Source organism: Bos grunniens, chromosome 25 (assembly GCF_055505025.1).
Source record: "Bos grunniens cultivar Pamir isolate PY7600 chromosome 25, Bosgru_T2T1.0, whole genome shotgun sequence".
Classification (NCBI taxonomy): domain Eukaryota; kingdom Metazoa; phylum Chordata; class Mammalia; order Artiodactyla; family Bovidae; genus Bos; species Bos grunniens.
Genome location: NC_141189.1, coordinates 7,424,072 through 7,448,386, shown reverse-complemented (window position 1 = coordinate 7,448,386; position 24,315 = coordinate 7,424,072). Strand labels below are relative to the sequence as shown.

The following is a 24,315-nucleotide window of genomic DNA, read 5'->3' as shown; positions in this document are numbered from 1 at the left end:
TCACTCCCTGGTTCATTTCAGGCTAGAATGTAACTCCAGGATCCTGAGTTCCAGAGAGACTTAAACTTCTCAGCCTGGAAAGTAAACACTGCAATGTCCAAGTTGGGCCTGCCACGGTTGAATCAATGCTCAGCCATGGGTTACTTGCTGGGGCAGACAAAGCCATCAAGGATGGAGCTCCTGACCCCAAGAGGCTCACAGCCCAGTTGCAGAACAAGAGCATGAAATAAGAATAAAGCAAGTCAGACAGGACCTGGGGAAAACAGCCCACGGCAGACACGTGGCCAGGTGCTCCGCTATCCAGAAGGCATCACGACCCACCCCAGGGGCCACTGTTCACATTAGATTCCAAGCAGAAGACACAGCTCTGATTCAAACTCATTGAAAGCTTCCACAGGAACTGGTTAGGTCCCATCTCACAGATGTGTAAATTGATGCAAGGTAACTGGAACTTGCCCACAGCTAGATGAGGAGCCGAGATTCTGACATCAATTTGCCTTTCTCCAAAGTACTGAGTATTAGGTCTATGCTTTTAGGACCATCCACCACAGTCCAACTTGGCTGAAACTTTATAAATTGACCTGCCCAACTACTCACAGATGGCTGATGCCCACCCAGCCTGACCTATTTGGCTTTATCACCTATTTCTGACTCTAAATGGACCAGATTCCAGGAATATTGTGATAACCAAGGCAGACAATCCCAGGCTCCTGGAAGCTTCCCTGCTAGGGCATGCCAAGATCTGAGGCATTGATGATTTGGCCTTCTGTATTACCTGAGACACAGTTGTGACTCAGTCTTATCTGTCCCTGTGATTTCATCACCAATGGGCATGGAGGGACCAGAGTTGGCACACACAGCCAGCCCCCAGTCCATATGAAGCAACTGGACAGGGACTAAAATACAGCTGGCATCGTTCTGTAAGAGAATGTCGTGCCAGTCTGAAACACTGCTTTCTGGCCCTTAGGAACACCTGAGGTTTGGGGCAGGGTAGTGGACATCATCTACCTGGGATACCTGTGTGGAAGGACATAGGTTCATGTTCTTGCCTCTGTTAATCAAGATGGCCTTTGGTTTTCCTTTTAACCAAATTTCCCAGCACAGGACAAGTTGGGCAGGGGAAGGGAGGAATTCACACACTCTCCACTCCCAGCTCAGCATTCACCTCCTCGCCCGTTTCAAACAGATGCTGGCTTTGTTAGAGAGAAAGAGATAGACCAAACAGGAGCTGCCAGTTCACAGCCTAGGACCAGGGCTGTCTGCAGGAAGGATAAGTTGTTGCTGATGGGGGAGGAAAGGACAGATGGGTGATTATGGCAGAATAATTTAGCCTCAAATCAGAATGATTGACCCTATAAGGAGTCGAGAAACCACAGTCCATTATTAGGCTGTTTGTTTAATAAATGGGGGGATGGAGGGGAGGGAAAGGTAGGTGAATCCTAGGTCCTCTGACTCCAAAAATATTCTACCTATAAACCGAGAGGTGAGGCGAATATATCATCATCTTTGTAGACAAGGAGGAGAAGAGGGAGCAGAGAAGATGGTTCTGGCTGAGATCAAAACACAGCCCACTTTCTTTTCTCTCTCCTCAGAGCCCTCTACCTCATCATCCTTCATAAGAAAGATGAAACCCCATTCTTCCTGCTCAACCAAGATGCTGACTTACACAATGACCAACACACAAATACACACACGAACACATTGGAAGACAACAGGGTTCTCTACCTCAAAGATCCTAGAGAACCACCTGAAAACCCATTAAAACATGTTTCAATGCCTGAAGGTAGCAGTGTATAAAACCAACCTGCTCCAAATCAAGTTTTCCTATTTGCCAGATACAAACATTTACAAGCGTCAGGGAACAAACAGAACACATTCATGACAGCAATAAAAACTACAAAATGCCTAGGAATAAATCTAACAAGGTCTGGATAAATGGAGCAGTGTTCCTTATTCCTGAAAAACATGTCATATTATAAACATTGAATTCTATTAATCCACTAAGTCAACACAGTCTAGATCAAAACCCCAACAGCATGTTTTATAGAACAGACAAGATGATTCTAAAATTCACCCAAAAGAAAAATGTGCAACACATGCTAAGAATATTTTGATAAAGATGAACAGCGAAAGAGGAATTGCTCTATCAACTAACAAAACAATGAATAAAGATACAGTAATTAAAATAGTGCGATTTCTGGCACCAGATCAGATTAAGAGTTCAGGAAGAAAAAAAAAAAGCTGTGTATATAGCGAAATTTAGTATGCAATTTAAAAAAAAGGCATTTCAAATAATTGGGGACAGATGGATTATTCAGTAGAAGTGTAAGGGGAGATTTGGGGGGGGGGAACTAAAGTTTAAATCCCTACCTCACAACCTATGTAAAAACTTAGGTGGGAAGTCATGTCTTTATCACAACTCTTCCCACAAGGCTGAGTCTTAACAGGCTTTTGAAGCTCAAAGACACTCAATCTTAATACTGTCTGAAATCTAGGATCAATACAACTCTCCAAGGCTCCAATTGTCTGTTGTACCATTCCCTTTTCATTTTCATTTGTGTGGTGGGGAGCAAAATAATGCCCAGTCCCCAAAAATGTACTTATCTTAACCCTGGGAACCTGCAAATACGTTATCTCACGTGGTGAAAGAGACTTTGCAGTTGTGATGAAATTGAGGATCTTGAAGTGGGGAGCTGAGCCTCAGTTATCCGGGTGGGCCCGACCTAATCACAAGGGTGTTATAAAACGGAGGCAGGAGGATTAGAACCAGAGAGAGGGGCTGGAGAATGCCCGTTGAAGACGGAGGAAGGAGCCAGAAGTCAAGGAATGCCGGAAGCCTCTAGAACTGAGGCAGGAGGCAGAGGGGCCCCAGCCCCACCACTACCACCAGCATAAAGCCATCGGAGATTCACTCCCTGTGGCCTGAAACTCCAAGATGGGAACAGCAGGACAGCTAAGGGAGGCGGTGGGCCCCGCCCAGACCACGTACTTCTCATTCTCCAAGTCAGGAGATCTCCCCAACCACACATACGCAGAAAAGGCTTCTTGGAGGTCAAAAGGGGAGTGATGCCAAGGCATGTCCTACCCAGACGCCTTTTTGGTAAAATCCATCTTAGCTAACAGACGCATGCGCACACATGGTGGGATCCTGAGACGAACCAAATATGGGTCGTGAACCAGGCAAATCAAAATGATTGGCCAAAGGAAAACTGGAAGAAATGCCCCATAAAAGTAATGCCAACTGCCATGAGAGCACAACTCAGCAACTCTCTCTCTGAATCCACCCATGCGTCCATGCACACGTGCTGTACTTGTTTTCCCTTTTAATAAATACTTTACTTGTTTCACCACTTTTTGTCTTTGTGGGAATTCTTTTCTGCAAAGTCCAAGAACCAGGACCCTTGTCACTGACCACTGCTCTAGTGGTTAAGATTTGGCATTCTCAGCACCTCAACCCAGCCTCAGTCTTTGGCTAGGAATCTGAGCCCTGCTCCAAGGTGCTGCAGGCTGAGGCCACCTGAGATCAGAAACTGGAAAAAGCAAGGAAATGGATTCTTTTCCAGAAGGACCAATCCTGCGAATACCTTTCATCCCAGTGAGACCCACTTCAGATGTCTAACCTTGAGAACTGTAAGGTAATACATTTGGGCTGTTTTAAGTCACAAAGTTCACGGTCAATTGTTACACCAACCGTAAGAAACAAGTACAGCTTGCAAAGTGGTTAGTCCTTTCCTGGATGCTGTCTGAAATCTGGGCACTCTGCAAGAACCTAGAGATACAGCAGGGACTCCTGTCCTCGGAGGACTTATAGTCTTGGACAGCTATTAACTAATTATCAATCAATTAATTATAGGATTGACTTACAGTTATCATGAGATTCTAAGTATGAGAGTAAGCTCTGAGGGCATTTAACAAAAGGTCCTAACCTTACCTTGAGGGGGAGGCAGCAAAAGGTTCCCTGAAGATGTGATGTTTAAGCTGATCTCCAAGCTTTGAGCAGGAACTAACTAGGCTAAGAGAAAGCAAAGACTGGTCAAGGCAGCGCAAAGGCCCCGGGGCAGGAAGCAGCTTGAGACTAAAGGGTAGCCAGAGATGAGCAGAGCGCCCAGAGAGACAAGAAGCAGGCTAGGCGGGGTCACACTGTGCTCCCTCCAAGCCCCTGATACAGGGGTCTCTCCCATTTGTTCAGCTGCCTCTCCAGGAAGGCACATGTTCATACTTCTTACATGAAGACTTTCAGGATCTGAGCTAATTGTTATCATCACCCAAAGGACAAAAGAGAGAAGGAGTCTGGCAAAGCCCGAAGAGACCCAGGAACTCATGACCCCCCAAATAGAGGGTGTCTGGGCAGCTTGAGACCTCTCAGAAGGGAGAATCAGCCACATAGCCAAGTCCATCAGAGAGGGGCAGGAAGAGGTACGTGCTGACTCCCCAGATAAGCCCTTGCAGGAATGACAAAAATGTCAGAAGCCAGAGGCAGCTGGTGGGGGTACAGACAGCTGGAGCCAAATCAGAAGGAAACTGCCACCCTTCTCCCCAAAGGCCCTGGCGCCTCCGGGGGCCAGCAGCAGTGGCCGGGTCAGTGGGCAGCCTGCAGCCTGCAGCCGGGCAGGATTCCAGAAGCTACCTTCTGGGGAAGAGGAAAGCCCGAGCCTTCACAAGGGCTCCAAAGCAGAGCAGCCCTTCAGCTGGGCCTCCCTGAGTGCTAGGAACTAGGGCGCTTCCCGGTAAATGCCACAGAGTCCCATACCTTCCAGAATGAGGAAAGGGGAGGGGACCATACTTTCAAAGACAAAAGATGTTTCCACTACAAACCGCAGCCAGGCATGGCTGCAAACATCACGTGGGTGCACGCGCGCGCGCGCGCACACACACACACACACACACACACAGTAAACATCCATCCTTCTGCAAGTGTTGGTGCCCCTGGTCTTATTCTGAGGGTGGACTTGGGCCAGACGGAGCTGCAGAGCTGGGGCCCTCGGCCAGTAAGCAGGCCACACTGAGTAATAATTAGTCTGCATATTTCACAAACACGTTCCTCATTTGATCTCAGCCCAATCCTATTAGTTTCACGTTACACGTGAGGCACTGAGTCCATGAAGGGAAGGGCCGGCTTGACTGTGGATCCCCTGGTCCCCTCTCCCCCATCCTGGGGCCACATGAGGCCCTCTCAGCTGTCACATTCCCAGGACACGAAGCTCCTCAGAACTCCGCTGCCTCTGACTCACCATGGGCATCTCCGGACCCCAGACCCTCCAACCTGCTCCCCAATCATATTCCAAGGGCGACCCTCAGTGCTCACTCCCCACCAGTGGCTGAGGTTCTGCTGGGAGTGAGGATGGGCCCCCATCCTTCACTCTTGGCCGTGAAGACCTGAGAGGGGTCTAAGGGATTCAGAAAAATCAACTGGCCTCTCCCTTCTGTATTTCTTTGTCTCCCCTACAGCACCAGTAGGGGCAACTGCAGGGTGAGGTTGCAAATGACTCCCAGAAAGAGGGCCTCTGCAAAAGGTGGAAGCTACCATAACCACTGAGGCATTTAACCTTGACCCACTAGGCCAGCCTTCCCCAAAGCATAGCATCTGGGACCCCACCCAAACAACATGCTCCCCAAAAAAGGATCTGCTGGCCATAGATGTCTGTAAACCCCCGCTTCTTCCCAACCTCTGCAAGGCCCAGCAGCCCGCTGCCCACTCTAGGAAAGCCTTTATCACTTCATGGGGCGGCACAGAGTGTTTACTAGATATTGTTCCAAGCCCTTTGTGAATATAAACTCACTGAAGCCCCAGAACGACCTAAGGAGGGAAACACTGTGATTGTGCTCATTTTACAGATATGGAGACTGAGGCACAGAGAGGTCAGATGACTCAGTCAGAGCCACCCAGAGCCAGAATTCAGAGCCAGGCTGCCTGGCTTCAGAGCCTGCTCTTTACGCCCTCCCTCATTCTGAAGGAAACTCTCAAGTTTGGTTCACAAGCACTTCCCAGGCTGCTTCTCATAACTTCCATTAACACCTGACGGAACAAGCTTGGCAACGTCACTACGGGCGGCAGGGGAGCTGGCAGAGGCCAGCAGTCAGCGTGGCCAGCTCTGACCTTCCCACCCATCACTCTGGAGGTGGCTAGGGGTGGGGCAGACGGAGGCCCAGGAGGAGGGGGCCCCCCTGCCTCTCACCCGAGTGTTACAGAATTAACCTGGACTGGATCCAGCTCCTCTCAAGGTGGTCTCGTCAAGGCCACCAAAGAACCATTTCGACCCTGGGATGTTTCTGGGAGGCAGGGCAAGGAAGAACCAGGCAAGGAGGCTGGGGACTCCCTGATTCTTCAGAGAAGAGAACCGTGTTCTGTGTGTCTCCTACCCAAGGATCCGCTGCAGGATTCCCGAAAATCCTCTAACAGTTAGTTATTGTTACTCGATTCCCCTGGCCCAGGCAGAGTTGGTCCGTGTCCAGCTCGCACACTCGAAGCGGCAATGAAGTGTCGGACCAGTTCAAGCCAAGAGAAGCCTGGAGTCGTGTTCTTATTGCCATAGGAATTGTTTCTCTGGGAATGGATTTTAAAATAACAGAGAGGCTGGCGGGGTGGGGGGATGCGGCGGAGGGTGCGGGGGGCAGAGGGGACAGCGAGATGGAGGGCAAGGAGATGCAGAAAATCCGGGGGCCTGAGGGGAAGGCCTCACCAGATATTCACATTCAGCCCATTCTGTGTGATTTCCACCCACTCCTACTTCAAAGCTGGCTCAGATGGTAAAGAATCTGCCTGCAGTGCAGGAGACCCAGGTTGGATCCCTGGGTTGAGAAGATCCCCTGGAGAAGAGATTGGCAACCCATTCCAATATTCTTGCCTGGAGAATCCCATGGACAGAGGATCCTGGCGGGCTACTGTCCCTGAGGTCGCAAAGAGTTGGACACGACTGAGTGACTAACACTTTCACTTTTCACTTTCCTACTTCAAAGGAAGAAGCAGGACCCCCTAAAGCAGGGTCACCTTTGTGGCCCCCCTAAACACAGCTTCTAGAGCTGCTCGGTGGGGGCAAAGCGCAGACAAGGACCTCACGCCAGGACCTCTTAGAATGGCAGAGCTGCACGGGGGCAGGAGGTCAAGCCGCTTGTTCATTCACTTGCTCAAAAAGCAACCGTGGAACACCTGACACACGCAAGCCTGCCCTTGATGTTAAAAATACAAGTATTTGACAAAAACACAAGGTGTGTGAACACCATGCCATGTTGCTTTTCAAAGCTGAGAATACACCGTGGAGCCTCTGCCAGGTTCCAGGGAGCCAAAGAGCCAGCTACCGGCCTCCCTCGGGCTCTGGGCAAGGCCAGGAGCTCGAGGCTACAATCTGCTCCCGCTGGTCCTCCGTCCACCAAGGGGCTCGATGCTGCCAGCCGCACAGACTCTGAGCACTCCTGTCTCAACTGCATCCCTACCGCCCCAGCCCTGTTTCGGGGTTCCTTACACAGTCCGTTAGCTGCTCCTCTCCTCTGGCTCTCTTTCTTCTGTCCCGTCTCCTCCACACCAGTAAAGCTGGCATGGGACCCACTGTGACCAAGTCTTGTTACAAAGCCCAGGTTCCTTAGGGTGGAAGAAAAGAGGCTTTGCCCTCAGATTCCGAAAGGCCCCATCTGCCCCACACTCCCAGCCCTCAGGCAGCTGCTTTGTCGCCTGAAACGCCCTTCCCAGTCACCTCCGCTCACCCTACAAGACCCACTTCAAAGGTGACTCTTCTCAAAAGACCTTGGCATGTAGCCTTGGTCCACCAGGCCAGCGTCTCCCAAGGTGTGGAGTCTGGAATGGGCTTCCCCGATGACTCAAGTAGTTAAGAATCCGACTGCATTGCAGGAGACACGGGTTCAATCCCTGGTTGGGGAAGATCCCCTGGAGGAGGGCATGGCAACCCACTCAGGTATTCTTGCCTGGGAAATCCCATGGACAGAGAAACCTGGTGGGCCACAGACCATGGGGTGGCAAAGAGTCAGACACGACTGAGGACGCACACACAAGCAGAGTCTGGAACATCATCTCAGCCAAAGGATTCTATGGCTTCCTAGGTTTGTGAAACCCCCCCTTCTTGGCACTCTTTGCAAGCTTAGCACACTACACTTCACAAGCATGAACAGAATGTTTATGACATATTTCTCAAAGCACTTTTAATTTTCACTCATCTAAGCCTACAACAACCTTACAAAGTAAATCACCCCCATTTTACAGAGGAGAAAACTTAGACATAAAGATGCCCAAACATCCATACACCTAGCTTCCCTAAATGGGTACTTGCTCATATGCCCCTTGCCTACCTGACCCACTTCGCACACATCTGTGTCACAGCAAGTTCCACTGCTTGCTCTGGGGGCTTCCCCAGCCAGCCTCTGAACTCATCAAGGGCAGAGGCTAAGTCTCAATCAGCAGTCATCTCACTACCCCGGCACTAAGCGTGCAGTGGGTGCTTGTTAGTAACTGTTTGAAGGTAAGGCTCCAGGCACCGTGGATCCAGTGGCAGGGACGAGGCCCATGAGCAGGCAGAAAGGACCATCCACTCACTCCTGTGGAATCAGCAGAGAGCCTCTCCCATACCAGGCTCAGGGCAGAGAGCCCCTGCCCCCAAGGCTCAGCCCCCAGCTCCAGCCTGCTGACTGACCCCGACCATGGACTGAGAAGGGTGGGTGATTAAACTCCCAGCTTGGATAAGCTCACGTGGTCAGGGGCAGACAGCCCGGGCTCGGGGCACGGGCTGGCTCACAACCAGTCAGAGCTATGCTCGGAAGGAAACAGGTAAGAGAAATGATTCTATCTTCAGGAAAGGAGAACGGGAAGTGAATTCTTGGTACAAAGCCCATAGGCAACCACAGATACAGGAGGCACAGGAAACTGCCCAAAGAGAGGGAACAGAGCAATCCTGGAAGACTTCCTGAAGGAGGGGGGTTTGTGACCGCCCTAGAAGAGGGTGGAGCCAGGATATGGGGTAGGAAGTGGACAGGACAAGCACCTCAGCTCAGCAGAAACAAGAAAGAGACTTCAGAGTCAGAGATGAGCCTAGAGGATGAGGCACAGGAACTGGGAAGAGGGCGGGTGGGAAGCCAAAAGACCCCTGCATTTCCCTAGAGCAAGGGGTCTCTCATTGCAGGTCCTAAGTCAGAGGGCCTGTGGAATCAATTTTCTGAGTCTTGGCAAGCATTTTTTTATGAACTAGATAGAATACAATAAAAAAGAAAGGATTACATATGGTAATAGTAAGCACGATTTTGTGAAACTTATTTCAAGGGTGAGTGTGTGTGTGTGTGTGTAAGTGCACACACACAGACTCACGCACCATATAAAAGGTATTTCCTACTATGGGTCATGATGAAAGAATCTCAAAAAAAAACTCTGTTCTCCATGCAGTGCTCCTCAAACCTGGCTGCATCAAAGAAAAGAAAAAAAAAAAAAAAAACACTTGGGGAGGCCATTAGATACAGCTCTCCAGGCCTTAGACTTCCTGAGTCTGCATGGGTCTGGTTATCCAATTCTTCAGTCTCCCCAGTTCCTCCTGATGAGCCATTCGGTGCCCTGCTGTTTAGGGGATGCTGTATCGAAGACCAGCTAAATAATCTGTGGGACACAGTGCAAACTGAAGTTACGGGAGCCCTCGTTCAAAAAGCTGGATCAGTAAAGGTAGTATCTGTCTCTCTCCTTCTCAACCTGTCATTTGCTTAGTGTTTCGCGTGTGCTCCTTTATGCACAGAGATCCTCGCGGTTAGCAAGGGCAGACCCCTCCCTGCAGCTCCACGGGGTGTAAGTGCACACACACGCCACCCTTCCCGCTGGCCAGTGGGCTGTAGCATCACTCAGGTCAGGGGCAGGGAAGTCAAACCAGGCATCTCCCCCTCCCAAGGGCCCATCATCATAAGGCGGATGGGCACCCTTCCAGGGTATTACTGTCTCTCCCCAGGACATGCCAGGATCAGGGTGGCCAGAGGCTCTGCCCTGCTGAGTCACCCGCTGAGCACACTATGGCACTGCCAGTCCAAGGCAGGGACTACAGCTGCCATGCCCCACTCCAGGGTGCCACAGGGTGCACGCACCCAATCCCAGCCCTCTTGGAGCGCACATCCAGGCTCCAGCCAGAGGCAGAGGGTGGGAGTGGTCACTGGGCAGGGGTGGAGAGAGGGAGGCCAGATGGACCTGGGGTGCCAGAGGGTGGGGAGTGAGTAGCGGAGAACAAACACCAGGGAGGTGGTGGGAGGTGTTGAGAGGTGGGTCATGGTCAACGCTAAGGATCAAGTCCCTGGTGTGTCACGGTCCCATCAGACTTCTCTTACAGAGCACGCATTCAAGGCTATGAGTATTGAGAAGTGGGAGACAGTAATGGGAGACAAAGCACTGAACTCCAAGTGTGGACCCTGCTGAGCACTGCACCTTGGCCCCTACACAGGTCCAAGGGCCCTGCCTGGGAAGCCGGGCGGAGGGAGGCAGGTGGGAGGCCCGGAGGAAGAAGGAAGAAATAGCCCGGGGCCAGCACTGTCAGCATATCAGGGATCAGACCCTTTCCAAAATCTTGACTGGCCAGAGAGTTTCTAAATGGAAAACCAAAAGCAGTCGCAAGTTCTGAACTCCATCCTGTCACTTCTTAGCACAGTGTGAAAATCGGTAAAAGCTCTGAAGGTCAGGCCAGAATACAGATGTGTTTCTAAAGGAGCCAGAACAAAATCCCTATGAGCCACCTTGGATCCTCCTTCCCCGAAGCTCCCCGTCATCTCTGGAAGGGATCTCTTCATCCCCAGCTACTGCGTGTCCCATGCCACTCGCCTGCAAAGTGACCCCCGGCAGGACCTGCATCCACTCTGAATTCATAGCCTCAGTGGGTCCTTGGTGGATACAATCTGGTTCACTCCACACAACTGGCAGGGACCAACTCTATTCCTGACCCTGGGCCAGGCCCCCAACAGGCAGGTGATGTCCCCTCTGGTCCTCACAGTCTAACAGGAGACCGGGAACATCTGGACACAGATGGCTTAGCTCAGTCACTGTGAACTTTTGTGGCCATGGTCTTCTGGGGAAAGGCCATCCAACTTTTGAGGATTTGGGGTACACGCATCCTTGCTCCTTCCCCAAGACTCACTCCACATCCCCCTAAAACTGCCTTAAACCTGGGCAAGAGGAGCCCCATCCTAGGCAGTAAGCTATTGTGGCCCCAATCTGGCCCCTTCTGGCCACATTCCACCCCACAGGGCAAGGAGACCATGGGGCTGAGGGGATATGAGCCCACAGCCCCCCGAGAGCAAGTGTGGGTACCCAGGGGTCCAGAACTCCCTCCCCAGACACACTCAGGCAGGAGATATGACCAGGTGGCAGTGGTTGGGTGAGGAGCGGGTGGTGGGCTGGACGGGAGTGTCCAGGGTGTGTGGGTGAGGCTGGACCAGGGCAAGCTGTCCGGGGCACAAGGAGGGAAGAGAAGGGGGGTTATTCCTGCACTGCCAAGTCCCTGCACAAAATTCACCGAGGCAAGATTTCTAAAAGTGAGCCTCAACCCCCCACCCCCAGGTCATTAGGAGGGTGTGTTTGTCAAGGTCAGTGACAGAATTTATTTTAATAGTTTATAGTGTTAGACCCTCAGTGTCCAACTCTTTGCAATCCCATGGACTGTAGCCCGCTAGGCTCCTCTGTCCATGGGATTCTCCAGGCAAGAATACTGGAGTGGGTAGACCTTCCTTTTTCCAGGGGATCTTCCTGACCCAGGGATCAAACCCATGTCTCTTTTTTTTTTTTTTTAAACTTTACATAATTACATAATTGTATTAGTTTTGCCAAATATCAAAATGAATCCGCCACAGGTATACATGTGTTCCCCATCCTGAACCCTCCTCCCTCCTCCCTCCCCATACCATCCCTCTGGGTCGTCCCAGTGCACTAGCCCCAAGCATCCAGTATCGTGCATCGAACCTGGACTGGCATCTCGTTTCATACATGATATTTTACATGTTTCAATGCCATTCTCCCAAATCTTCCCACCCTCTCCCTCTCCCATAGAGTCCATAAAAACCCATGTCTCTTGCATTGCAGGCAGATTCTTTACCATCTGAGCCACCAGGGAAGCCCACTATATCTTTTAAACATTTAAACATACAATGTTCAGCTTTCCATCTGTGACCTCACAAATGTGAGGGGTGGGCGGAACTGACAGGTAGTATTGGCCAGGGAAGGCTGTTTTCATCCCCTCCCCAAGGCCATTTTGACCCAGCATCACTGAAGTGTCATCTTCAAACACACCCCCAAGAAAAACCTTCTGATGGGAATACAAAACAGTATAACTTCTATGATACTATCTGGCAGAATTATGCATGTATTTACCTTCTCACTCTGAAAGCCCACATTTTAAAATGTATCTTAAAGAGGCATCGGCAAAAATATGAAATGAAGGGCTTCCCTAGTGGCTCAGTGGTAAGGAATCCACCCGCCCATGCAGGAGACACAGGTTCGATCCCTGGTCCGTGAAGATTCCACGTGCCGAGGAGCTACTAAGCCCGTGCCTTAGGGCTTGGGAGCCACAACGACTGAGTCCACACACCCTAGAGCTTATGCTCCGCATCTAGAGAAGCCACCATAATGAGAAGTCCTCGCCCTACAACTCAAGGGTAGCCTCCGCTCGCCGCAAGTAGAGAAAAGCCTGTGCAGCAATGAAGACCCAGCACGGCCAAAAACAGAGCTTTTTAAAAAAATTTTTAAATATGAAATGAATAACTCACAAGGCTATTTACTGTGGCATTACATGCGACACAAAAGGTTAGAATAACACAATGTCTATTAGTAGGGGACTCGCTGAAAAAAACTACAGTCATTGGCACCACCAGGACTATAGAGCTACAAAAATGAATGCACGCGAGATGAACATTCTGGAGACGGATGGGGGTGACAGGTAGACAACACTCAATGTATTTAATACCACTGAACTCCATACTTAAAGATGGTTAAGACTGTAAATTTTATGGTTGATGTAGCTAAAAAAAATTTTAACCACAAATTTTTAAATTGTGAAAAACAAAATGAATGCAGAAAGCTACCTATGCCTTGATCTACAGCAATCTCCACAGTCCATCGTGAAACAACAAAGCTAAGTGCAGAACAATATGCCTAGTACACCACCTCTGTATAAGACTTAGTTGCTCAGTCGTGTCCTACTCTTTGTCACCCCATGGACTATAGCCCACCAGGCTCCTCTGTCCATGGGGATTTCCAAGCAAGAATACTGGAGTGGGTTGCCATTTTCTTCACCGGGGGATCTTTCTGACCCAGGGATTGAATCCTCGTCTCCCACAAGTCTCCTGCATTGCAGGCAGATTTGTTTTACCGCTGAGCCGGGGGGAAGCCCTATAATCAACAAAACCTTAAACAAGGAGAATGCTAGCAAGGCCTAGTTTCTTCAAAATGAATTGAGAAGAAAAGAGAGAGGAGGAAGTGGGAACCTGTAGACAGCAGCATTCTGGTGGAGGTTTAAAACCCAATTCTCCAGGAGAAAAAAAAGTCATGTCCACCAGTACTAGTCAGCTTGGGCTGCCTTATCAAAATGCCACAGACTGAGTGGCTTAGACTCTAGACATTTATTTCTCAGATCTGGAGGCTGGGAAGTCCAAGATCAAGGTGCCAATTCAATTCCCGATAAGGACTATCTTTTTGGCTTGCGGACAGCCGACTCTGGGGTCTACACATGGGAAGGGAGAGTGAGAGAGGACACTCTAATCTCTCTTCCTCTTCTTATAAGGACACCATTCCCATCATGGGGACCCGACCCTCATGACCTCATCTAAATCTTCATCTTCATAATTATCTTCCAAAGGCCCCATCTCTAAATGCCATCACACCGAAAGTTAGGGTTTCAATATATGAATTGGGGGGGTGGAGGGAACATAAACATTCAATCCATAACACATGATCTAACAAGATCCACCAGACCAACTATGAAGCATTCTTACCCTCCCCCACTCTCCCAAATAAAAGATCCTTAAATCTAATCAAACTTTCACACCTAATCTCTAATATAGATGAGATACAGGGGATAGTGGATCAAATTATTTACACCACTTGGGAGTAGCCAGCCAAATCTAGAACTTGGGATCCTACAGGACAACTGGCCTTCTTCACCAAGTTAATGGCAGAAGGGGAAAAGCCTTCTTTTAAAGAAGAGGATGATTTTGGTCACTGCCTCCTGTTAGAACCGGACATGGAACAACTGACTGGTTCAAAACTGCAAAAGGAGTATATTGTCAGCCTCCTTATTTAACTTATATGCAGAGTACATCATGCCAAATGCTGGGCTGGATGAATCACAAGCTGGAATCGAGATTGCCAGGAGAAATATCAACTTCACATAGGCAAATGATCCCACTCTAATGGAAGAAAGTGAAGAGGAACTAAAGAGTCTCTTGATGACTGTGAAAGAGGAGAGTGAAAAAGCTGATTTGAAACTCAACATTAAAAAAACTAAGATCATGGCATTCGGTCCCATTACTTCATGACAAACAGAAGCGGGGAAAAGTGGAAGCAGTGACAGATTTTATTTTCTTGGGCTTCAAAATCACTGCGGATGGTGACTGCAGCCATGAAATTAGAAGATGTTTGCTCCTTGGAAGAAAAGCTATGACAAACCTAGACAGCATATTAAAAGGCAGAGACATCACTTTGTTGACAAAAGCCCATCTAGTCAAAGCTATGGTTTTTCCAGTAGTCATGTACGGATATGAGAGTTGGTCCGTAAAAAAGGCTGAATGCCGAAGAACTGGTGCTTTTGAGTTGTGGTGCTGGAGAAGACTCTTGAGAGTCCCTTGGACAGCAACGGAATCAAACAGGTCAATCCTAAAGGAAATTAACCCTGAATATTCATTGGAAAAACTGTTGCTGAAGTTGAAGCTCCAATACTTTGACCACCTGATGTGAAGAGTCGACTCATTAGAAAAGATCCTGATCCTGGGAAAGACTGAACCCAAAGGAGAAGGGCGTGGCAGAGCATGAGCTGGTTAGAGAGCATCACTAACTCAATGGACATGAATTGAGCGAACTCCGGGAGACAGTGGAAGACAGAGGAGCCTGGCATGCTGCAATCCATGACCTCGAAAACAGTTGGCTATGACTTAGTGACTAAATAACAACAACAAAGAAGAGGTTCTGTCTCTCAGTCCTGTCCGACCCTCTCTGACCCCATGGACTGCCGCACGCCAGGCTTCCCTGCCAAAAAAATTAAGACAAAAGAAGCAGTGAAGACAGTTGGTCCATGGGAAGCCTTCCTCCTCCTACCACCATTTTCCAGAGCAGTGAATTCCAAAGTATCTGAGAATTCCTCTTTAGACTTTGGCTTTCCACGTTGATTTCCTTCAGGATTAACTGGTTTGATCTCCTTGCAGTCCAAGGAACTCTCGAGAGTCTTCTCCAGCACCACAATTCAAAAGCATCAATTCTTCAGCGCTCAGCCTTCTTTATGGACCAACTCTCACATTTGTACATGACTACTGGAAAAACCATAGCTTTGACTATCCGGACCTTTGAGTATACGGAGCAATTACTCCTCAAGGTTGGAAGATCAGACCTACTTTTTTAACCATCCATTAGCTTACTGTATAACCTGTAAACATTCAGCCCTGCAGCATGTGGTCTCCCTTTGTCCTCAAGCCTCACACCCTGTGCAGGAGGAACAGGTTTACAGAACAAGCCATTCTCCAGGGCAGAAGCAAAAGCAACTCTGTCCCTCACCCCTGCCCATGATCCCACCCTGTGGGTGTATTCATTCCTTCCTCTGCTTAAAATCTGGGCAGATCTTCACCACTCTTCTGGTTTCTCTTAGCAGAACCTTCTCACTCCAAGAATTAATATTAAAACTCTTATTCAAATTAAAACCTCTCCCTCCCCAGCTGAGAACTATGCACCCAGAATGGGGTGGAGGGGCCCTTTCTCTGGTTTTCACTCCTCATGCTCTGATCACTCACTGCTGTGTTGGGCCCTTTAGAGTTGGATACAGAGATGAGCAGGTGATAACAGATGAGAGGTCTGATCACCATCTGTGAAAGGGAGGGAGGGAATGATCGGGGGAGGGAGGCATGAAGAAGACTGAAATACACAAGCTGATGGCTCACAGGGTAAAGAAACCACCTGCCGAGCCAGAGACCTGGGTTCAATCCCTGAGTTGGGAAGATACCCTGGAGAATGGAACAGGTACCCACTCCAGTATCCTGGCCTGGAGAATTCTTGAACTGTATAGCCCTTGGGGTCACGAAGAGGGAGACATGACTGAGCGACTTTCACTTTCACTTCAAAGAGCTTCACCAGTGTGTTAGCCTTATTCAGGTCCAATGGAAGGACTAGGGTGTGGAGCTGGGGGCTCCATCCTTATGCAAGCCTCCCGGTCAATTAATGTCACATTTCCCCTTAGCTTTTACTTGGCATCTGAACCCTTTGTGGCTGACAAAAGTCATTAGTGGCCCAAACAGAGGGCTGCAAGATTTTACTGGAAATGGGTCTCTAAGGAATTGATGTCCTCTTCTTTCTGCCAAAATAGCTTCATCAGGGGGCCCACGCTGGGCTTGTGATGGAGGTGACCAGAGCAGAGCACCGCTGCATAAAAAGCAAGATGCACCCAAAACATGTCAGACCCAGATGCCCAGTCCAGGAGGGCAGGCACAGGCACATACACACACAGAGAAAAGAGAACACAGGACCAATAACCGTGAAATAAGAGAAGACCATTTGTCAAGAAACAGTGCTGTCACCCTGCCCATCAACTGAAACCAAGCCACTGTAAACATACGTATGGAGCCAAGCAGAGGCCAACGCTGTGAAGAACCCAGTGCCAAACGCTGTCCCCAAGCCTTCTGCTTCTAGAGTGAATCAGACTCAGGAACGTGTGACACCAGCCCACAACTCGCCCAGACCCGAATCTAGTGCCTACAGTGCCCACGCAGGCCTTCGGGTGGAAAGACTCAGCCAGGCTCCAAAGCAACTATCTCAACCTGCCCCAAGCCTCCTCAACACCTCCCAGTATCCCATTTGGAAACCCATTTTCCACCCATTCATCCAGTTCCTCCCTGAACATAATACACCTTCTCCCTGCTCCCATCCTGGTGGAAAGAGTTCTGTGAGATGACATTTGTTTGGGACTCTTTTTATTGGTGCCAAAACCATCCTTTCCAAATTATCTCTGGAAGTCCCCGAGTTCCAATCTACCAAATGCCAGAACCCACATCCCCCATTCACTGGCTCCCTGCATGGAGTTCCCATCTGGTCCCTCTCAGCACGCACAGTCCAGGCTGCAGGAGCCTTTTACACCTCCCCTCCCCACCCCCAACACACACACACACATACACTTTTGAACTACAAAAGTAATACACGGGTATATGCTCCTTGTAAAATATGCAAACAAGACACAAGCAGACGGAGCGGGGGCGAAGGTGGAGGGAATGGGAGTTCTCTTTCACTCTCTCTTCTGACCTGGTCAAGCCCAGGTCTCTCCATATGGGAAACTGCCAAAAATGGTTTCCTACCAACTTGATATGCGCTCCCCAGGTCGCACAGTGGTAAAGGATCCACCTGCCAAAGCAGGAGACACAGGAGAAGTGGGTTCAATCCCTGGGTCGGGAAAATCCCCTGGAGGAGGAAATGGCAATCCACTCCAGTAGTCTTGCCTGAAAAAATCCCATGGACAGAGGAGCCTGACAGGCTACAGTCCATGGAGTCGCAAAGAGTCAGACATGACTGAGCACACACAGTATTATTATTACCAACTGTATACATATATATATATATATATACACACATACATCTACATATAGATTGAATTTTTCATAAGTGAGAGATCTTAAACATATCATTTTTCAACTTGAAAAACTTAGATTTTAAAATATTCTCCTATGCAAGTGTGCATTTTCCACACTACTCTGGGTGTTTGGAGAATAGTACTAATAGAAGCCTTGGGGGAGCATTTCCAAACAAAATGAAGGAAATAAAATTGCATGCAAAATATTCCAGAAGTACTTTTATATGCTCTTCTGAGAACCGCTTGAACCAGCCATGCAGTGTACCGACACAAAGCATCCCGGTCTCCTCAATACAAGGCACTGCAGGAATTCGCCTTGGTCGCCCTGCCAGGCTTGGTAAACACCAGGGAGCACAAAAGAACCGGGACCTGTCGCTTCTTGCCTTGCTGCGTAAACGATAAGCCCCGCGGTACCCTAGAAAGCACAGGATTTGGAGAAAGAAGACAGGAGGTGCGTCCTGAGTTGCCACTGAACCTGGGGACCTCTCTCGGAGCCCATGTTCCCTCGGTTAAAGAAAAGACAATATTATACTCTAATCGCTAACCCTGGGGTGGTTTTAGGATCAAAAGAGACGGGTGGCACCAACGCAGGATGTATTCAAGAACGGTAACACAGCTGTGTGAGTCGTAATTACTATTAAATGGGAAAGGCTAAATTCCGGCGAGTTGCGCAAACGAAAAGACTTGGCAACTTCTACTCGCGGGCTCACGCGTTTTCTGGGGGGATTCAATCACGGATTGAGGAGACGCTGCCCGAACCGTCCTGGGGTGGCCAGCGCGCCACCTGCCGGCAGAGGAGGTGGCCGCGGGTGGGTCCCGGCACCGCGGGCTCGGGGACCCAGCTCCCTCTCCCAGGCCGCCGCGGACTCTTGCGATCCGAGCCGGGTCCCCGTTCCCCGGTGGCTGGGGAGCCGCAGCCCAGGCTGCTCCGCGGGCCCAGCCCCAAAGGCCGGATGGAGTCGCCCCTCCGGTGTCTCTGGCGGCCGGCGTGCGAGTAGGGGGCCCGGATGCAAGGCCTTGGCGTCGCGGGAACCTGCTCCCCAACACAAAGCCGCGGCCGCGCAGGTGAGCGCGGCGGAGCCACGTGAGCCGGTGAACTTGCAGGAACTGGGCCACCGAGCCCCAGCCAACCACGGTCGCCCCACTCCGCGCACCCCCGCCGCAGGTTTGAGCTGCCTTCGCTCGGATTCGGGAGCCGAAGGGGCGAAGGTTCGGAGAGCAAGGAAACGAAGGGGGGTGGGCGCGGCCAGAGACCACCCCAGTCTCAGCCCCGCACCTCCGGTCCCCAGGCCCCGCGCCCTCAGCCCCCACAGTCTGTGCCCCTAGCACGCGATCACCCTTGTCTTCACCCCCCAGTCCTCGACCGTCCTGCGCCCCCAGCCCCCAATCCCACCCTCCCAAGCCCCAGACTCCACCTCCGCGCCCCCAGCCCCGGACCGCCCGGAGTCCCCAGGCCCCCTGTTCTCAACCACCCGGCGTCCCCAGCCCCGGCCGCCCGCGCCCCCACCCCCCAACCCCATGATTTGCAGCCCCTAAGCCCCCACCCCCGCGCGCCTCCAGACCCGGGCTTCCCCAAATCCCCCGGGCCCGCCGCCCGCACCCTCACCCCACCCCCCGCCCCCCACCCGCCGGCTACTCACCGGCGGCCCCCGTAGCCGCTGCCGGGGGAGCCGGCGCCCGGGTCAGGATAGGCGTGCTGCTGCAGGGCCGCGGCCGGGAAGGGGTAGAGGAAGCCGGTGGCCAACGCCGACCCGCAGAGGCAGCAGCACGCCCAGGGCAGGAGCAGAGCCAGCTTCATCTTGCGCGGCCGCCCGCGGGGACCCGGAGTCCCGGGCGGGAGGACGGTCGGGAGCGCACCGGCGGCCCCCGCCGGAGCCGAGCTAGCGCGCCGACGAGCGAGCGGAGCCCGGGTCCGAGCTGGAAGTGCCTGGGGGGCGCCCACGCCTCTCAGGGCCGCCTTTTCAAATTCGGCGAGGTGGGCTCTGCGCCGTCAAAGGGGGCGTGGGGCTTTCTCATTAACCCTCGGCAGTCCGGGGCCGAGGAGGCGCCAGTGGAGGCCGAGTCGGGGGAGAGGGTGTTCCTGCTCCGCTAGGGGTCCCGGGACCCGCGCGCCCCAAAAGCCAGACTTTGTGCCTGGGTCCTTGCACACAAGCTCCTTAGAAACCTCCCAACCAAACCTTCAGGTCGCAGACCTTCTGGAGCACCCACCCTGTTCCTGGCATGCTCTCCTGGGCAGTGTGTTTTAATCCCTACAACATGGTTGTCTGTATTAGGTGGTGCCAGTCCCATCTTTCAGAGGTACAAACTGATGCTCAAAAAAGTTAGGCAGGAAAGATACACGCTCCTTGTCCAAGGCTCTTTGAACTAAATCGTTTCGCATCCAGATGTCTGCAGAATCATCTCCCATTTTTACCTCCAGACTCTGTCACCTGCCAGCTGTCTAAGCCAAGAAGATACTTCGGAGGAAGGAGGCATTCCATATGGGGTGCAAAGTTGTCCCTAGACTCACAGATTTGTGAAGCATCATATCTGGGAAGGAGCTGGGGGAAGGCGTGATACAATCCCACCTTTTACAGGTGTGAGAACTGGGTCCCAGATCACACACTGAGCCCAAGACCAGCCTGACCCCAAGTTGGTGTTTTCTGGACCACGTTATCCCCTCGGGGCTTGTACCAGCATAAAGGGCCAGTGGGAGCTGAAATCCAGCCTGTGCCCCACTCCCCAGGTTGACATCTTTTTCCAGTTCTCCCCACAGCATCCTAGGGGCTGGCAGAGGCCCTGAAGCTGACTCTAAGCCTGCTAACAGTGGGAAGCTCCTAGTTCCTAAAATGCAGGTAGGACTGGAGAGAAGCCATCAAGAATGGAAATGCTTGGTGGACTGTGACCCATTTTATAGAAGAACTGTGGGATTGTTGTTAGAAGAAGAACAGGAAGATGCTGTTGAAAATGTGGAGGGAAAGCCCAGGTTCCATGGCTCTTACCCTCCTGTTACATATCTCAGTGTGTATCCATATATACAATTCCCATATGTACCTTCTTGAGGGCTTCCCTCATAGCTCAGTCAGTAAAGAATCTGCCTGCAATGCAGGAGACCCGGGTTCAATTCCTGGGTTGGGAAGATCCTCTGGAGAAGGAAATGGCAACCCACTCCAGTATTCTCGCCTGGAGAATCCCATGGACAGAGGAGCTTGGTGGGCTACAGCCCAAGGGATGGCAAGAGTCAGACACAACTTAGCGACTAAACCACCACCACCACCACACTCTCATGAGTACAAGCCCCAAGATTTCATATCCAGTCCTCTTCACCCTTTCCCTAAACCGCCCATCCTTATCCACTCAATTCCCTCGAATCCTGCCTGGGCTTTTTGTCTTATTTTCTTTTTTTACTATTTCAGTTCAATTCAGTTCAGTCACTCAATCGTGTTCAACTCTTGGCGACCCCATGGACTGCAGCTCGCCAGGCTTCCCTGTCCATCTCCAACTTCTGGAGTCTACTCAAACTCATGTCCATCATGTCAGTGATGCCATCCAACCATCTCATCCTCTGTCGTCCCCTTCTCCTCCCACCTTTGATCTTTCCCAGCATCAGGGTCTTTTCCAATGAGTTGGTTCTTCGAATCAGGTGGCCAAAGTATTGAAGTTTCAGCTTCAGCATCAGTCCTTTCAATGAATATTCAGGACTGATTTCCTTTAGGATGGACTGGTTGGATCTCCTTGCAGTTCAAGGGACTCTCAAGAGTCTTCTCTAACACCATAGTTCAAAAGCATCAATTCTTTGGTGCTCAGCTTTCTTTATAATCCAACTCACACCCATACATGACTACTGGAAAAACCATAGCTTTGACTAGATGGACCTTTGTTGGTAAAGTAATGTCTCTGCTTTTTAGTATGCTGTCTAGGTTGGTTATAGCTTTTCTTCCAAGGAGCAAACATCTTTTAATTTCATGGCTGCAGTCAGCATCTGTAGTGATTTTGGAGCCCAAAAAAATAAATAAGATTTTAAATCTACTCTCTCTGTTTCATTGTTTCCCCATCTATTTGCCATGAAGTGATGGGACTGGATGCCATGATCTTAGTTTTCTGAATGTTGAGCTTTAAGCCCACTTTTTCACTCTCCTCTTTCACTGTCATCAAGACACTGTTTAGTTCTTCACTTTCTGCCATAAGGGTGGTGTCATCTGCATATCTGAGGTTATTGATATTTCCCCCAGAAATCTTGATTCCAGCTTGTGCTTCATCCAGCCCAGCATTTCTCATGATGTACTCTGCATATAAGTTAAATAAGCAGGGTGACAATATACAGCCTTGACGTATTCCTTTCCCGATTTGGAACCAGTCTGTTGTTCCATGTCCAATTCTAACTGTTGCTTCTTGACCTGCATGCAGATTTATTTTTTAATTTCCTTGGCTGTATCAGGTCTTACTTGTGGCACATGAGCTTCTCTAGTTGTGGCACACGGGCTTAGTTGCCCTGCACTTGTGGGCTCTTAATTCCCCGACTAGGAATCAAACCCATGTCCCCTGTATTGGAAGGTGGATTCTTAACACTGGACCACCAGGGAAGTCCCATGCCTCAGCCTTTCAAATGGGACTTCCACACTTCCCAAGTCCGGAGTTTCCACCTAGGAATAAGGATGCATAGAGTCCATCTCCGAGTGGACAGCCCCCTAATGGGAAACATCACTTGGACTGAGGACCACTTTCTTCATCTTGCCCTCCATCCCTTTCTCAAGGCCTAAAAGATCTGGAGAATTTGGGTTATCAGGGGATGTTCAGTGCCTCCCCCAAAAGGAATCTGGACTGTGTTCCTTGGGCTGTTTTCCAACACCCAATAAATGATGAGGTCATCCCTCCCCCCGCCAGGAATTTGTGAGCATCTGTCTTCTTCCTCTCCCTCCTTCACTTGCATAATGAGACCTTAAAGACCAGAGGAATTCCATGTTGCTATAAATTGGCTTTATTCTGTAGGCATTGCAGTAGAGGAACAAGAGTTCACTTTTTATCTTAAACTCATTTTTCCAGTGCCATGGGCGGCACCTAAGCTAGAGGGACCAAGGAGAGAAAGGGATAACACTCTTCCATAACTGCAGATTCTTTTAGAATGAAAAGCTTTAGGGAAAGAATTAATACATCCCAGAAACTTCAGAACTAAGGAGGTTGGTTGAGTTTGGTCCTCTATTTCACCTATAAGAGAAAAAGTTCACTCTGGCCCCGTGAATGTATATTGAGAAACTTCTGCATGCCCAGCACTCGGCTGGGTGCAGTGCATGCTCTAAGAGAAGCAAGTAACATATTTTTCACCCTCAGGGTGCTTACATTATTTTTTAGGAAGAGTTAAAATAACTTTTTTTTTTTCCTTCAACAGCATGGACTTCCCTGGTGGTCTAGTGGTTAAGAATCTGCCTGCTAATGCAGAGGACACAGATTCAATTCCTAGTCCAGGAAGATCCCACATGCCACGGAGCAACTAAGCCCATGTGCCTAGAGCCCGTGCTCCGCAACAAGAGAAGCCACCATGATGAGAAACCCATGCACCGCAACTAGAGAGGAGCCCCCACCCGCAGCAACTAATGAAAGCCACGAGCAGCAACGAAGATCCAGCACCGCCTTGAGTAAATAAATAGCTTTGTTTAAACCAGCCGGAAGTCTGGACAAATGCTCTGATAACAAAAGGAGATTCCATTTAGAGGGCAAGGGATAAAAATGCAAAGATGCCAAAACTCAAGAAAAGAAATGTGATATCACAGGTCACTCAGACCCAGAAGCCCCAGGTCTGCTCCTGGTGTCCCTGCTGACTTGCTGGGTGACCTAGAGTAAACCCCTTCCCTCTCTGGTCCTTCATTTGGAAAATGAAGAGTGGACTGGCTCGTTTCTAAAGTCTTTTCCAGTACCCGCCCCCGCCTCCAAAGAGGGCATGGGAGCCAAGAGAATGGAGAAGAATTCTCCATTCTTAGAATGTGTGGTATCACATGGAATATGTGGTATCACATTCTAACCCCTCCCTCACCTCCAGAGGACACCAGGTAATAGGGTTCAATTCCAAAGGGTTCCAGCTGTGTGACCTTGGACAAGTTACTTAACCTCTCTGAGCTTCTACATCTGTAAAATCAGAATAACAGTACCCAATGTATGGGTTTGGTAAAATAATTCAGTGAATTATTCACACACAGTTCTTGGAATCATGTGCCTGATGCATTGTAATGTTCAATAAATGTTAATGGTTATTATTTGCAGAGCTTTGGTGAGGGATTAAAATTAAACTATGCCCCCCTCTTCCCTTCTCAAACCCCCAAGTGGGCTCATAACCCAGGAGTGCTGTGAGCTTTCTTAGAAGAATCTGGAGCCTGGGATAAATCTGGTATATCTTTCTCTGTGGTCAATAATTTAAAGCAAAACTTCATTTTAAAACAAATACAGGAACATCATTGAGTAGAATGTGCCATTTGCATTATTTTTCAAGATTAAACATAATTGGGGGTGGCGGCAAGAGTGGGGAAGTTTGAGCAGCCCTGAAATAAAGGGGCTTCTGGTGTCCTCAGAA

At 50.1% G+C, this 24,315-nt stretch overlaps 1 protein-coding gene and 1 long non-coding RNA gene across 4 annotated transcripts in view; one reads left to right on the top strand and one right to left on the bottom strand.

Annotated features, from left to right (window-relative positions):
• Positions 1-19,743, bottom strand: part of COL26A1 (collagen type XXVI alpha 1 chain) — a 164,571-nt gene extending 144,828 nt beyond the window's left edge. The window contains exon 1 of one of the 2 annotated variants that reach the window (XM_086374316.1): positions 19,415-19,743. In XM_086374316.1, the coding sequence (XP_086230442.1) occupies positions 19,415-19,572 (158 nt within the window). In that variant the 5' untranslated portion in view covers positions 19,573-19,743. The remainder of the gene's footprint in view (positions 1-19,414) is intronic. The other variant, XM_086374314.1, reaches the window with a different exon arrangement.
• On the top strand, positions 18,571-24,007 carry LOC147344921 (uncharacterized). 2 transcript variants are annotated; one of them, XR_015154378.1, is made up of 2 exons: positions 18,571-18,839; positions 23,140-24,007. It is a non-coding gene; the product is annotated as an uncharacterized LOC147344921 (long non-coding RNA). The 2 variants fall into 2 exon arrangements; XR_015154379.1 differs by lacking the exon at positions 18,571-18,839 and adding an exon at positions 20,319-20,608.
• The last annotated feature ends 308 nt before the right edge of the window (positions 24,008-24,315 follow it).